At 33.2% G+C, this 15,870-nt stretch overlaps 1 protein-coding gene across 1 annotated transcript in view; it reads right to left on the minus strand.

Moving 5' to 3' along the window:
• The window catches only part of LOC136025975 (kinesin-like protein KIF12), a 114,410-nt gene that overhangs the window by 47,262 nt on the left and 51,278 nt on the right, over positions 1–15,870 (minus strand). Inside the window, exons 6-8 of the mRNA XM_065702100.1 lie at positions 13,092–13,186; positions 2,680–2,824; positions 638–759 (exon numbers count right to left, since the gene is read on the minus strand). Of these exons, the coding sequence (XP_065558172.1) occupies positions 638–759; positions 2,680–2,824; positions 13,092–13,186 (362 nt within the window). The remainder of the gene's footprint in view (positions 1–637; positions 760–2,679; positions 2,825–13,091; positions 13,187–15,870) is intronic.

A 15,870-nucleotide genomic window follows, 5' to 3' on the forward strand; every position in this document is an offset into this window, starting at 1 on the left:
ACTGTTCTACTGTTAAAAAGTTCCCTGGTTTACACCGGGTCAAAACCAGTGCAAACCCCCCATTACTCTTCTTGGTTGAAGGGCCATGAAACGAAGATCAGCACCGCTTCTTCGAACCTTGAGGGTCTAGTGCCGTCATGAAGGCTATACTGTGCATATGGTACATATTCTACTGATCTAATATTTCGATTGTAAATAATTAAGAAAAAAGTGGAAAATCTCAATTTGGGGTTTCGAAAATACTTTTAAATGAGCATTGACGGAAATCTACCCAATATACCATATTGCATTAATAAGTTTATGAAAAGATAATTCCATGTCCTGTCCGATTTCAGCAACAAAGGATATCTCAGAAGTCCTTTCTCAGAGCTAAGCTAGTTTGCTTCATTTAGTCTCTTCTTTTTACTGTGCTCTCGCTGTTGCTGCAGAACGCGACTATCAACGGTAGGTTTGAAATGATCATTGGGGTTGTCTATTTCTCGATGTCATTGCGTTTCATAAAACACGCTCGTAATTATTACTTTCAAAGCAATTTCGGTTATTTAGTCGATATGGGCTTTCAACCCTAGAAGCTTATTACAGTCTTATAAAATAAAATCTTGAAATTTGCACCAAACCATTTAAGAAATAAACTTGCCATCAACGAGACACCATTCCCAGCCAAACTATCTGCGAGCAACTTAGTGAGCTGTGAGTCACGATATGGTATATGTCCACTGTTCCTCTTCTTGCCTTCGCTTAGCTTAGATATACAATAACCTGTAAATAAAAGAGGATGAAAACAAGTGTGTCTTTTTATTTTTCTGTCTTAAACAAGTTGAGTAACCACTTTTCCTTATTTCTGGTGAACGACTCAAACTTCATTTACGCATAGTACTTTTTCTATTTTGCGGGTGATCCCAGCCTTAAGGCAAGGTCTGAAAATAGTCTGAATCACCATTTTAAAAAATCGGAGTTGCTGGTGACAATTTTGGATATATGAGATGAAACAAAATGTGTTGGATATGTGTATATGTCATAATAGAGTGTTCTCGACACAAACATAACACATATTTTGCTTTTGTTTGTCATTAACTGGATTTACCTGAGTCCATTCATACTTTTTAGCTTATATATCTTTGTTTGATGCTACAAATATCAAAAAGTGAGTAAGTCAGAGCTATCATAAATAATTAATAACATTCATAAGACATATTCTGCTTTCAAAGGTAATTTTATATATTCTTTAAGAAAAATTGGGTTTCAGTAATATACTTCAGAATATTCACAGTCATCGTTACATCAAATTAGAGTTTTTTGTGACAGTTTTAAATATTTTCGACCAGAATGCTCTCATTGGGACAAGTCACAGAGCACATTACAGTGAACAAGATTTAGTATAGATAATTTCTAATGTTTAAGGATTGTTACATACTATATTAAAGTGAATTTATCCTAATATGTATTTTGTTCTTATGTGTAATTTGCTGTATGTGTTCTCTTTAATTTTACGTTGCATTTTCTTATTTGAGAATCTGCAAGGTCAAATTTACTAGCAGGTCAGAGTTATTATACTTCATTGCAATTATGCCAAAGTAATAACTATACTGGTTTGTATGGTTACAACGGTTATTTTTCTTGATAAACACTCGCTTTTTCCACTTCTTCTGTATGTGAAACAGTCAACAATGAATATAAAATATCAGCATTAAATTCAATATTGACTTTTGAAGATATAAATAACGTAGATGATGTGACTGTGATGTTTTCAAATAATATCATGATAATTTTAGATATTTATGAACATTCAGTTTGAATTGAAACTCCGTAGGGACAATGGAAATTGGAAGTATAGACTACTATCAATAGAAACTTAAGAAGCGTAAAACTTCTAATTTATACGAAGTTAGATTCAGTTCTTTAAGTTATTTATTAATTAATTAATTTTATTTTTCACCCACACGATGCATAAAGTAAATATGGTGGAGTAAGAATAAATATTAAAAAGAAACACAAAGAGAAAAACAAATACACACACATAGTCAACGAAAAAAACGGATGAGACGGTATCTTCTTATATAATATAAGAAGAAGCTAATCGTTCTAGGAGCCTTAAGATGGAAAAATAACAGTGTCATTGGAAAAAATTCACGAGAGAATCGACAATCGCGCGTTAAGGTACATTTTTTTATATGTAAAAAAAAACAAGTAAAAATTCCACCAATGAAGTGATTTTTATCAAAATTAGTTTCAGAATATATGAGATTGTTGATTACAAATATGGGTATAATATTGCAATGGTGGAGTTCAAATCATATATCCTGCTACTTCTACTTAAGAAGTTAATTATTGTTAAGCTCACAAACTTCTACTGTCAAGATATGTCTAACAATTCTTGAAAATTTTGAGAAACCGTTGACCAATAAAAAACACTTACACGATAATTTCTTTTTATAGTCTCGTTTAAAAAATCAAATGAGTCTAAATAAAATGAACAAACTGAGAGTGATACAATTGATCCGTGCATTTAACTGTATTTTCATTTTTCCTCTAGAAAAAATTGCATATCTTATGTTGTATTCCGTTGTAAAATATCAATTTGCACGAAGTGCTAATTAAGGGGAACGTAATTAAGATTATACATACCACTTTTTCCTAATATACACAAGGAGTAATATACAAATTTGAACTAAATATTACCAAGGACCATCAAGCTTTTGTTGATGTTGTTTGCTTCTACCAAAGTCTTTCCATGGCTCTTAGTTTTCTTTGTCATTTCACTACCTGCTAAATCGACAAAATTAATCTTTCCATGTCTTGAGATAAAAACTCCCTCTTGAGAATCCTGGAAAAAATTGTTGTTAATAGATTTTGGGAAATTCCTAATGATAGATTGAAAGAACATGATGAAAAAAGGATAGAAATCCTGGTCTGCTAATCGGCCATAATGGACAATAGAAAATCCCTAGGGAAATCTTTAGGGGAAAAAGCAATCTTATGAAAAATTGAACTAAAAGAATCAAGCGTGTCAAATGAAAGTAACCAGCGATGAAATGTGAATGAGGTGGCTACCCGCCTTTCAGCGCTTATTTTAAATTTAAGTTTTATTTTCGTTTATAGTTCTTTGACCAATTCTGCACTATAGATACATGCAAAAAAGTGCTCCACTTAAAGTGTTTCTCAGGCACGTTGTGAGACGCTTAAGCGCTTATTTTAAATTTAAGTTTTATTTTCGTTTATAGTTCTTTAACCAATTCTGGACTATAGATACATGCAAAAAAGTGCTCCACTTAAAGTGTTTCTCAGGCATGTTGTGAGACGCTTAAGCGCTTATTTTAAATTTAAGTTTTATTTTCGTTTATAGTTCTTTAACCAATTCTGGACTATAGATACATGCAAAAAAGTACTCCACTTAAAGTGTTTCTCAGGCACGTTGTGAGACGCTTAAGCGCTTATTTTAAATTTAAGTTTTATTTTCGTTTATAGTTCTTTGACCAATTCTGGACTATAAATACATGCAAAAAAGTGCTCCACTTAAAGTGTTTCTCAGGCACGTTGTGAGACGCTTAAGGGCTTATTTTAAATTTAAGTTTTATTTTCGTTTATAGTTCTTTAACCAATTCTGGACTATAGATACATGCAAAAAAGTGCTCCACTTAAAGTGTTTCTCAGGCACGTTGTGAGACGCTTAAGCGCTTATTTTAAATTTAAGTTTTATTTTCGTTTATAGTTCTTTGACCAATTCTGGACTATAAATACATGCAAAAAAGTGCTCCACTTAAAGTGTTTCTCAGGCACGTTGTGAGACGCTTAAGGGCTTATTTTAAATTTAAGTTTTATTTTCGTTTATAGTTCTTTAACCAATTCTGGACTATAGATACATGCAAAAAAGTGCTCCACTTAAAATGTTTCTCAGGCACGTTGTGAGACGCTTAAGCGCTTATTTTAAATTTAAGTTTTATTTTCGTTTATAGTTCTTTGACCAATTCTGGACTATAGATATATGCAAAAAAGTGCTCCACTTAAAGTGTTTCTCAGGCACGTTGTGAGACGCTTAAGCGCTTATTTTAAATTTAGGTTTTATTTCGTTTATAGTTCTTTAACCAATTCTGGACTATAGATACATGCAAAAAAGTGCTCCACTTAAAGTATTTCTCAGGCACGTTGTGAGACGCTTAAGCGCTTATTTTAAATTTAAGTTTTATTTCGTTTATAGTTCTTTAACCAATTCTGGACTATAGATACATGCAAAAAAGTGCTCCACTTAAAGTGTTTCTCAGGCACGTTGTGAGACGCTTAAGCGCTTATTTTAAATTTAAGTTTTATTTTCGTTTATAGTTCTTTGACCAATTCTGGACTATAGATACATGCAAAAAAGTGCTCCACTTAAAGTGTTTCTCAGGCACGTTGTGAGACGCTTAAGCGCTTATTTTAAATTTAAGTTTTATTTTCGTTTATAGTTCTTTAACCAATTCTGGACTATAGATACATGCAAAAAAGTGCTCCACTTAAAGTGTTTCTCAGGCACGTTGTGAGACGCTTAAGCGCTTATTTTAAATTTAAGTTTTATTTTCGTTTATAGTTCTTTAACCAATTCTGGACTATAGATACATGCAAAAAGTGCTCCACTTAAAGCGTTTCTCAGGCACGTTGTGAGACGCTTAAGCGCTTATTTTAAATTTAAGTTTTATTTTCGTTTATAGTTCTTTAACCAATTCTGGACTATAGATACATGCAAAAAAGTGCTCCACTTAAAGTGTTTCTCAGGCACGTTGTGGGACGCTTAAGCGCTTATTTTAAATTTAAGTTTTATTTTCGTTTATAGTTCTTTGACCAATTCTGGACTATAGATATATGCAAAAAAGTGCTCCACTTAAAGTGTTTCTCAGGCACGTTGTGAGACGCTTAAGCGCTTATTTTAAATTTAGGTTTTATTTCGTTTATAGTTCTTTAACCAATTCTGGACTATAGATACATGCAAAAAAGTGCTCCACTTAAAGTATTTCTCAGGCACGTTGTGAGACGCTTAAGCGCTTATTTTAAATTTAGGTTTTATTTCGTTTATAGTTCTTTAACCAATTCTGGACTATAGATACATGCAAAAAAGTGCTCCACTTAAAGTATTTCTCAGGCACGTTGTGAGACGCTTAAGCGCTTATTTTAAATTTAAGTTTTATTTTCGTTTATAGTTCTTTGACCAATTCTGGACTATAGATACATGCAAAAAAGTGCTCCACTTAAAGTGTTTCTCAGGCACGTTGTGAGACGCTTAAGCGCTTATTTTAAATTTAAGTTTTATTTTCGTTTATAGTTCTTTAACCAATTCTGGACTATAGATACATGCAAAAAAGTGCTCCACTTAAAGTGTTTCTCAGGCACGTTGTGAGACGCTTAAGCGCTTATTTTAAATTTAAGTTTTATTTTCGTTTATAGTTCTTTAACCAATTCTGGACTATAGATACATGCAAAAAGTGCTCCACTTAAAGTGTTTCTCAGGCACGTTGTGAGACGCTTAAGCGCTTATTTTAAATTTAAGTTTTATTTTCGTTTATAGTTCTTTAACCAATTCTGGACTATAGATACATGCAAAAAAGTGCTCCACTTAAAGTGTTTCTCAGGCACGTTGTGAGACGCTTAAGCGCTTATTTTAAATTTAAGTTTTATTTTCGTTTATAGTTCTTTGACCAATTCTGGACTATAGATATATGCAAAAAAGTGCTCCACTTAAAGTGTTTCTCAGGCACGTTGTGAGACGCTTAAGCGCTTATTTTAAATTTAGGTTTTATTTCGTTTATAGTTCTTTAACCAATTCTGGACTATAGATACATGCAAAAAAGTGCTCCACTTAAAGTATTTCTCAGGCACGTTGTGAGACGCTTAAGCGCTTATTTTAAATTTAGGTTTTATTTCGTTTATAGTTCTTTAACCAATTCTGGACTATAGATACATGCAAAAAAGTGCTCCACTTAAAGTATTTCTCAGGCACGTTGTGAGACGCTTAAGCGCTTATTTTAAATTTAAGTTTTATTTTCGTTTATAGTTCTTTGACCAATTCTGGACTATAGATACATGCAAAAAAGTGCTCCACTTAAAGTGTTTCTCAGGCACGTTGTGAGACGCTTAAGCGCTTATTTTAAATTTAAGTTTTATTTTCGTTTATAGTTCTTTAACCAATTCTGGACTATAGATACATGCAAAAAAGTGCTCCACTTAAAGTGTTTCTCAGGCACGTTGTGAGACGCTTAAGCGCTTATTTTAAATTTAAGTTTTATTTTCGTTTATAGTTCTTTAACCAATTCTGGACTATAGATACATGCAAAAAGTGCTCCACTTAAAGTGTTTCTCAGGCACGTTGTGAGACGCTTAAGCGCTTATTTTAAATTTAAGTTTTATTTTCGTTTATAGTTCTTTAACCAATTCTGGACTATAGATACATGCAAAAAAGTGCTCCACTTAAAGTGTTTCTCAGGCAGGTTGTGAGACGCTTAAGCGCTTATTTTAAATTTAAGTTTTATTTTCGTTTATAGTTCTTTGACCAATTCTGGACTATAGATATATGCAAAAAAGTGCTCCACTTAAAGTGTTTCTCAGGCACGTTGTGAGACGCTTAAGCGCTTATTTTAAATTTAGGTTTTATTTTCGTTTATAGTTCTTTAACCAATTCTGGACTATAGATACATGCAAAAAAGTGCTCCACTTAAAGTGTTTCTCAGGCACGTTGTGAGACGCTTAAGCGCTTATTTTAAATTTAAGTTTTATTTTCGTTTATAATTCTTTGACCAATTCTGGACTATAGATATATGCAAAAAAGTGCTCCACTTAAAGTGTTTCTCAGGCACGTTGTGAGACGCTTAAGCGCTTATTTTAAATTTAAGTTTTATTTTCGTTTATAGTTCTTTGACCAATTCTGGACTATAGATACATGCAAAACAGTACTCCACTTAAAGTGTTTCTAAAGCACGTTGTGAGACGCTTAAGTTGGTTCTTATGCACCTGGCATGAGTCCCTTTGCATCTAAGGCTGACCGTGCATCTAAAGACACTTGCTACTTTCAATACCCAAGAAATGGAAGGGTATCTAAAACAAGGACGCCTTTCATCTAATTATTGTGCTCAGAAAAATCTGTGAGGTAATGTAGATAGCAGTATAGTGCCTTAATATATTTTGAGTTAAAATGGGATCATTATTTTCTGTCCATCATGAAACTAAAATAGTAACCAAAAATACCATTTCAATAGCACAAAAGACAAATTTTCATTGGCTTATTGTATCTAACTCAAGAAGCCCTAAGAACTAAATTTTTTGCAGGAATTTATCAATGGCTGCTCTTCCTTATCTACAGAGAGATACTACACAGTCGTATATTTTATTCATTGATTTTAAAAAGGGAACAGAATCAGCTGGCTGCTATCTTGACTTGATGATTCTTTGGGTCTTAAATTAGTGAGATGATACGAGGGGCTTAATTTAAAAGTAGTATTGACCTGAGAAATGACGGTTAGCTATCTGTGTGAACCTAATTTATTGGGTCAGGGACATCGAAGAGGGTTTTAGGGACATCCATTTCAAAATTCTCTAATGTGTCTCTTCTAAAGAAACATTTTTAGTGGGACTACAAATTCCCCTCCCTTCCCCTATGTGTTTTATAAATTATGAGCAAAATTTCGATTCTATTGATAGAAAAACTTCAGCAAAGGTCTAGTCCTTATATGGTATACCAAAAAAATACACTAAAGTGATGAGTGCTATGTACTACAATAACACTGCTAAGGTCAAGGTAGGAAGCGAGGTTAGCAGCTGGTTTGCATTAAACCAGGAGTTAACCAAGTTTTTGTTCTATCCCACTTTATATGGATCATTTTAATGGATTTTGTCTTAAGGAGCACAGGAAAGGCCATGGGAAACCACGGAGTCAAATGGGGAGAAAAATTCCTGGACTTAGATTATGCTGATGATTTAAGCATCCTAGATAAAAGTGTGGAGCAAAATTAATGAGCTTTTAGAGTTTTTGCGAGTTCAGGGTTCTAGAATAGGTTTGAAATTAACGTTAAGAAGACTAAATCACCGAAGTTAAGCATAAGCGAAGATGAAAAGATGACGCTGGGTATAAAAAAGACTGATCAGGTGGGTAGCTTCACTTACCTTGGTGGTATTATTAGTAAAGGTGGTGGAAGCAGTGGAGACATTAAAAGTAGAATAGTCGAAGTTGGAAGGAATAAGGAGATAAGTTTGCAAACCAAGATTAGAATATTAAAAGCTGCAGTGATGACAATGGTCAAATATGGCTCGGATGCATGGGCGCTCTGAAAAGTGGATGAAGATTTTCTAGATGTTTTTCAGAGGAATTATCTACGGACTGTTCTGGGTACCCGACTGACTGACCGTATTTCAAACAGTAGTCTGTACAAAAAATGTGGTTCAATTCGGCTTTCTAGTGCTATAATAAGAGAAAGGTTGAGATGGGCGGGGTACGTTGCGCGGATGAAGGATGACAGGTTGCCGAAGATTGTCCTTTTTGGCCAAACGTCTAAGGCTAAAGCAGGTTGTCCGCGTCTGGGGTGGAAAGACAACATAATGAAAGATTTAAAGGAAATGGGAACTTCCTAGGAGGGTGTAAAAAGGGAGGATTTAAATATGTTGGGATGGAGGAGAAGCGTGCGTATCTGAGTTGGCCTTAGGTGGCTTGGTGCTCCGGTTAGTTATTAGTAATAGTAGTAGTAGTGTGTTCCAATTTATCTAGTTCTGCCATGAAAAAATATAAGACATGTTTTCATAAAAAACTTAAACTTGACAACTTCTCCGATACTTTGCAAAAAGGAAGAGAGATCTTCAACACACATTATCTAAGTACTAACTGTTAAACCGAGAGGCGGAAAGGGAGAGAAAGAGGGAGAAAGAGAGAGAGATAGAGAGAGAGAGAGAGAGAGAGGGAGACAGTGGCAAAGGTCTCAGCTATTTATAAGAACTCATTCCAATTACTTAGAAGAAAGTAGAACAGTAATGCTCAACCTGACGCTAAAAAAAAAACAATTAAATAAAAAAATAAAAATACAAGTCAAACAATATTTTAACAACAGTTCTTTAAATTAAACGACTATATAATAGATTATAAAAATAATGGTACTTAAGTATTATATGAGAAATACTCGAAGTGGAGTGAAAAGTTGACTCTTTCCCCTAACTTTATTTTTAAAACAGTAAGAAACATTAGCGTAAAGAGCAGGGTGTTGAAGAGGTAAAGCCCCTTTCATATACAGAGTAATTTCCGTTCGTTTTAAGTTTTAATGTTGCTCCTTACTTTCATTTAAAAAATCTTGTTTTTTTCTATTTAATTTCTGGCCGTTTTTGAATTAATAATGTCCGAAAGTTCAGTGATTGTTAACAGATTTGGGTTCTTAAAATATAATTTTTTAGGCTTCAAGCACCCTTCCACCGACAAAAAAATCTGCAACTATTCATCTCTGTAGATAATGTTTACATAGTGAAACAACAATTAATAATTATTTACATAGTCCAAATAATTACCAATATTGACTGTTAATTTTGTGTGGACTAATTTCCGTTCGTTTTAAGTTTTAATGTTGCTCCTTACTTTCATTTAAAAAAACTTGTTTTTTTCTATTTAATTTCTGGCCGTTTTTAAATTAATAATGTCCGAAAGTTCAGTGATTGTTAACAGATTTGGGTTCTTAAAATATAATTTTTTTAGGTTTCAAGCACCCTTCCACCGACAAAAAAATCTGCAACTATTCATCTCTGTAGATAATGTTTACATAGTGAAACAACAATTAATAATTATTTACATAGTCCAAATAATTACCAATATTGACTGTTTATTTTGTGTGGACTAATTTCCGTTCGTTTTAAGTTTTAATGTTGCTCCTTACTTTCATTTAAAAAAACTTGTTTTTTTCTATTTAATTTCTGGCCGTTTTTGAATTAATAATGTCCGAAAGTTCAGTGATTGTTAACAGATTTGGGTTCTAAAAATATAATTTTTTAGGCTTCAAGCACCCTTCCACCGACAAAAAAAAAAAAAAACAACCTGAACCTCTTTCCTAATATCAAATCTTTTTCAATGTGCAACTATTCATCTCTGTAGATAATGTTTACATAGTGAAGCAACAATTAATAATTATTTACATAGTCCAAATAATTACCAATATTGACTGTTTATTTTGTGTGGGCTTTATGTATATGCAGGAAAGAATGTGCAAGCCAATTTATTTAGCGCGTTTAAAACTGGAAAGCAAAATACATAGATTTCGCATATTGCTAAACTGGTTTACAGAGCTTTACTCAATTGCATTTTCATCCTCTTTAGGCTGAAATTATTGTTTAATTTAGCAAAGCGGCGGAAAAAATCTCTTTTTTTTGTACGATATCTTTTTTTGTTGCTTAAAAAGGGAACTAGAATCACATGAATCCTCGCCTAAAGCTATAGAACTGATTCGCACACAGGATTTGAATTCGGGGGAAGGGTTACAAATAAACTAAAAAAAAAAATTTGTTACATTATGCATCGGGATGAGCCTATCCATCCAACGGTTTTAGTTAAGACTAAGGGGGGGGGGAGGAAATTCAAACCCCTTAATAACCCCTCAACTCATGATAAAGCCTTGTCTAGAGCCATTGGTTTGATACAGTCATCTGGGAAAACAATAGCATCCGTAGACATCCTTTTTGACAAAATTCAAAATTTCGCAGTTTTGGAGATAGGGCTTGAAATCTTTGCCATAAAGCTCTCTAAGAAGTTGTTTTTGTTAGTTCATTTCCCATTAGGACGCAAGTCGTTTTTGGGATCTTCCCGCCTTTTTCAAAATCTAAACAAATTTTCCCACACTCAAATTTTTTGACAAATAATATAAAACTGATCGAAGTGCCTGCAAAATTAGAAAAAGAGTTTCAAAACCCCTATCCCTAAAAAAGAAGCTGCCTGTCGAGGTGTGCTTCATTTTACGATGACTCTTATTTTTAGCAAGATATTTTAAAGTTTCAACTCTGGGGGGCTGAAATCTTTTATTCTGTATAAAAGCTATCATAGACTTTTTGGATATATTCCCAAAAGTCCGACAATCTAATATTTAGTAAGTTTGCTAGACAGAATTGTAAAGCTAATGGATGAGCCAGATCACTGGGTCAACCTCATTGCGATGGACCTAAAGAAATTATTTGATATGCTCTATTGCTCTTTTCCGCAAGCTACTAAAATATTTTCATTTTAATACATATTTAGTACGAATAGTTGTTAATTTTATAATTTTCGGTCAGATACAAGTAAAACAAAAATAAATAAGTGTAGATCGGCCTATTCTGAACCTTAGCCGAGCTACTGTGGAGTACCCCAGGGAACAATTACATTGTACCCTTGAACAACGGCCACTATTTTTGTGTTGCTATAGTAAATGATTTGACTTATGATGGGTCGGAGAGCTTGAAGCTCGTTGATTTATCAGTGCTTGAGCTGGGTGAAAAGAATGTTTCAAGGGAGGCATATAAAATCATGGAAGATATCTCACACCAATTGGAGAAGGACAAAAGGGTCATCAATTGCGAAAAATCGCTCATTTTAACTTTTGCAATTCTTAGGGATAACTCATCTCTTAATCCATTTAATTCAGGTTGAGATATCACGGACTATCCGCTAAGTTTATCTGACTGCAAGTAGAATATACTTGTCTTGTTTGGCAATACGGCCTAACGCTAAATCGGAAGAACAGCAAGAAATGGATCCAATACCAAGCTAATTTGGTAGTCCCTAAATCCCCAAAGTCCCCTATTGCTCCATTTTGGAACAATATTCCCCTACAACTCTTGTGGCAGGCCGTGATGAATTGCAATTTTTGTTGTTATTGATGTTTTTGCAAATCAAAGGTTTCCTGAAATCCCCTCCCCCTTAGCATCTTTCTTGGCCCCAATAGCACCCGTGATAATTAACTGAATCGGTACTTAAGATTTAGCCGGCAACAGCCCGACTTATGCGATACGCAGATAATTTCTATCCTTCATAATTATATTATGTAATTATTGACCAGTAAGGCAACTTTTTTTCAGAACATTAGAATTTCAAATATTTTAGATTTTAGTTTGACTCTGTTTATATTATTTCAAGCTTCAGTATTTAGTTAATATTTTCTGTTTAGTTGCTTATGAATTTGAATAACGATGTCTATGGCTGTGATTATGTGTTAAAACACCCTACACATAATATACATGTGCATGTGTACACAGTGTGCATATGTTTTGTGCATTATCTTATTGTAACAAGAATCATCATTAATTGGCATGACTGTGTGGGGCATTTGATAATAAATCGATTGAGTTGGAATTTAAGTATTTGGTTTCAGCATACGCATTAAATTCCTTTGATGTCAATCCAAGTTTGTTTTTTTGTTTTTTTTAAAGTTCAGTTAATAGTACATATATGTAGAAAATATATCCTCAACTTTATTAAAGCTCAGATTTTGGAAGAAATCTGACAATTCCTAATAACATCACTACTTGGACACTCGCAGTGATAGTGAACCAGGATTATTAGTAAAAGGCTGTAGTTTTTGTAGCTTCCCTAAAGCCTAAAAGAAATAACCACGCCAGATGGGAGACAGTGGCGAGGGAAAGTAATAACCAATCGTAAGAAATGTATATATTTTGAAAACATTTTTTTTTCAATGGAGTGTTCACAGGAAAAATAAAAAGGTCTCCGATAAAAATTCAAAAACATCTCCGATTGTCAACTGTCTTTCTAATTTACATGATCGAAACTTTATATTTGTAACGCAAAAAAAAATTTAAAAAAACAGTCTAACCTGGCTACTTAAAACAACAGCAATTTTACAGAGACGTGGTTAGAGTTTCCACCTCCTGGTAACAATGCGAGTGTTTCCCCCCTCCCTTAACTGTCATTACCACAACATAAGTAAGAAAAGTTCATTCTAGTGTTACCTTAATTCTGCACCGGGGACAGCTGTCCCCCTTGTCCCTCTTATCTAAGCCACTACAATTTTGTCATCCTAATGAATGAATCAATGAGTATTATTTAGACTCTAAACTTTCCAAAAGAGTAATAATGTGCTTATAAAACTTTTGAGAGAACTACTAAAATAAAAAGCAACCTTTGATTCAGCAATAACATGCACAGTCAGAATTGTGTGACTTCTGCTGGAGTGCTCGTTCATATTATGGAATCCAACAGCCCGATATCTCATACCTACAAAAAGGAACAAATATCATTTAGACGTTTTGAGAAAATATTCTGTTTAGAAACATTTGAAGTAAGAAGAAAATTTCATATGAGTTTGTAACACTGAATGTGTCCAATTTCGTAGAATAGCACTAAGCATTTATGCCAGGCTGTCCTAAATGAAAATATTAGTAAAATGAATGAATTTTTAGTGGTTTTGCAACTTCTGGGTGCATGAATTGGTTTAAAAATTAAGGTGAAAAAATAATCATTTTTGAAGATTAGCAATAAATATAGGAGAAAAAGTTATATTTGGTAACGAGAAGATCGATGGTACTTACATAGGTAGTATTATGAATAAAGACGGTGGGTGCAGCCTAGATGTTAAAAGTAGAATTGCCAAGGCATAGGGTGTTCTTTTACAGTTGTAAAAAGTTTGTAAAAACAGAAAAATAAATCCCCAAGCTAAGATTCGAATATTGGAAGCTACTGTGATGGCAGTGGCCAAGTATAGTTATGAAGCTTGGGCGCTTAGAGAACTGGAAGACGGTGAAAAATTGGATATCTGATTGACTTGCTATATCTTAAATAGTGTGCTCTACGAAAAATGTGGACAAGTCCTGTTACATAGAGATACTAATTTAAAAATTTCTTCCGCAACTACCACACTACCACAAACATCATCAATAAATAAAGGAAATTCAAAACGAACAGTAATTACAATGAATAACCGAGTCAAACTTAAAAAGAGCAAACTTAACATGAGTAGGGTTGACAACCCCCACGCCTTCTCAAGACCAGAACACAAGTTGTGCTTTAGTGAAAACAATATACTTTTGAAATGTATTCACCTTTATTACTTTCATAAATGAAAATTTATCAAAACCCTAAGGAAAAAAATGTCAATATATTTCAAATAAATTGATGATCTACGGTCATTTGTTTGTTTACAGTAAAGCGCAAATTGTGTTCTGGTCATAAGAAGGCATAGGGGTTATCAGCCATACTCTTACTAATTTTGCTCGTTATGATTTTGACTAAAAAATGACCCTGGTTTGTCAGTTTAATACAAGTTTACTGATATTTACTCCTTAAAATTCTAATAGTTTTTTATTTATTAAAGTAAAAAACCGAAAAATTTTTAAATGTATTTTGTTTCCAGTTTCACTGGGATAAAATAGCTTATTAGTCTCAGGTCTACGGTTCGATATAGTGGATACTATGTTCAATATAATTATTTCAACAGCATTTTGGAAATTATTTACTGGGCACTGTTTATTTTTTCACTCTTGCTCAGGAGAGGGAAAACAATAATTAATAAGCAAATGAACAATGCTTGGGGGCCTTTACTTTTATCGTTCTTTACTTAGGCAGTGGTGTGGTGCTGACTATGATATAGTATTTCCAATGTTTACAAATCTGATACGACATTTAGAAAAAGTTATTTAAAAAAAGTTATTTAAAAAGTTATTTAATATAATCCGTTATGAATGCAAGCAAAGACCCCTAAAGTCTCGAAAAAAGTCAATGGTATTAGGTTAAAAACTTGTCTTTTATTTTCAAGTTGCAATGTTTGTTCGCATTTGTTTAGGTTTGCTAATAGACCTGTAGTCAGGACTCTATTTATGGACTTATTAAAAGAGTGAATAACAATTCAAATTCTGCAATTCAAACGCAACTATTTAGTGCGAAAAAAACAGGTGATTATTGTCATGTTGACGGTTTGATATTGTAGGCATTATATTCAATATAACTATTTTAAGAGTATTGTGGAAATCATTTGGCCTACTGGACTAATTTTTTTCCCACAGACTCTGGAGAAGACAAAAAAGGAGGTTGAAAATTAAAAAATAATACCCCATAGCTTATATACTACTAAACATTCGGTTGAAGTTGTCACTAACTACATTAACCGTTTTATTAACACCGCTTTTTTCTGCTACACAGCCTACAAGGTTCCTATATGAACGTGGAAGTCACCTTGAAGATGTAATTATCTATGCCTGTATCAGTTACTTCTAATGAAAGAGGCTTTATCAAATCAAAATGAAATAAAACTGTTTGAGAAACATGGTTCGACATTGCATAATCTTTGTAACATAATTGTCAGCTCCAGTTCTAATATATTCCCCTCACTCAGTATTCCAATGTTCCATGATTTGGCTGTTACTCCTCGGCTGTTCTTATTGAAAGCATTTTCTGAAATTTTACTCATGCTATATATTTCACTTCCCACTTCACTTAGTAAAATAGGTTAATCCATTCGGTTGAAAATATCTAATTTGTGCATAAGGTATTCGAAGATGTTTCTATTTCTATGAAGTATTTGTATATGATTTCTAATATTGTTGAAACGGTTAAAAAAATATAACTTGTGAATGAGTATTGTGTATTTATAAAAATATAACTAGTGGCAAATAAATCACACATTAAAAATTTGTAAGAAGTTGATATTATTTTAATCAGTTTTCTTACCTTCCTTGTCTAATGTCTTTTGAAAATGTCTGCTACCAGCTTACGACAATGCGAGAAGGTGGACCCGAGTTAATATTACTAGGAAGTACAATTTGATAAAACTTGCCGTACAAGATTTCATGCTTTATGTCTCACCTAACATTAGAGTCAAGCTAGCTCCCATTGATATGTATAATGCTATGTTTAGTTATGTTTAGTTAAACATAACATATGTTATGTTTAGTTATGTTTAGTTA

The sequence above is a fragment of the Artemia franciscana genome, chromosome 4 (assembly GCF_032884065.1).
Source record: "Artemia franciscana chromosome 4, ASM3288406v1, whole genome shotgun sequence".
NCBI lineage: Eukaryota > Metazoa > Arthropoda > Branchiopoda > Anostraca > Artemiidae > Artemia > Artemia franciscana.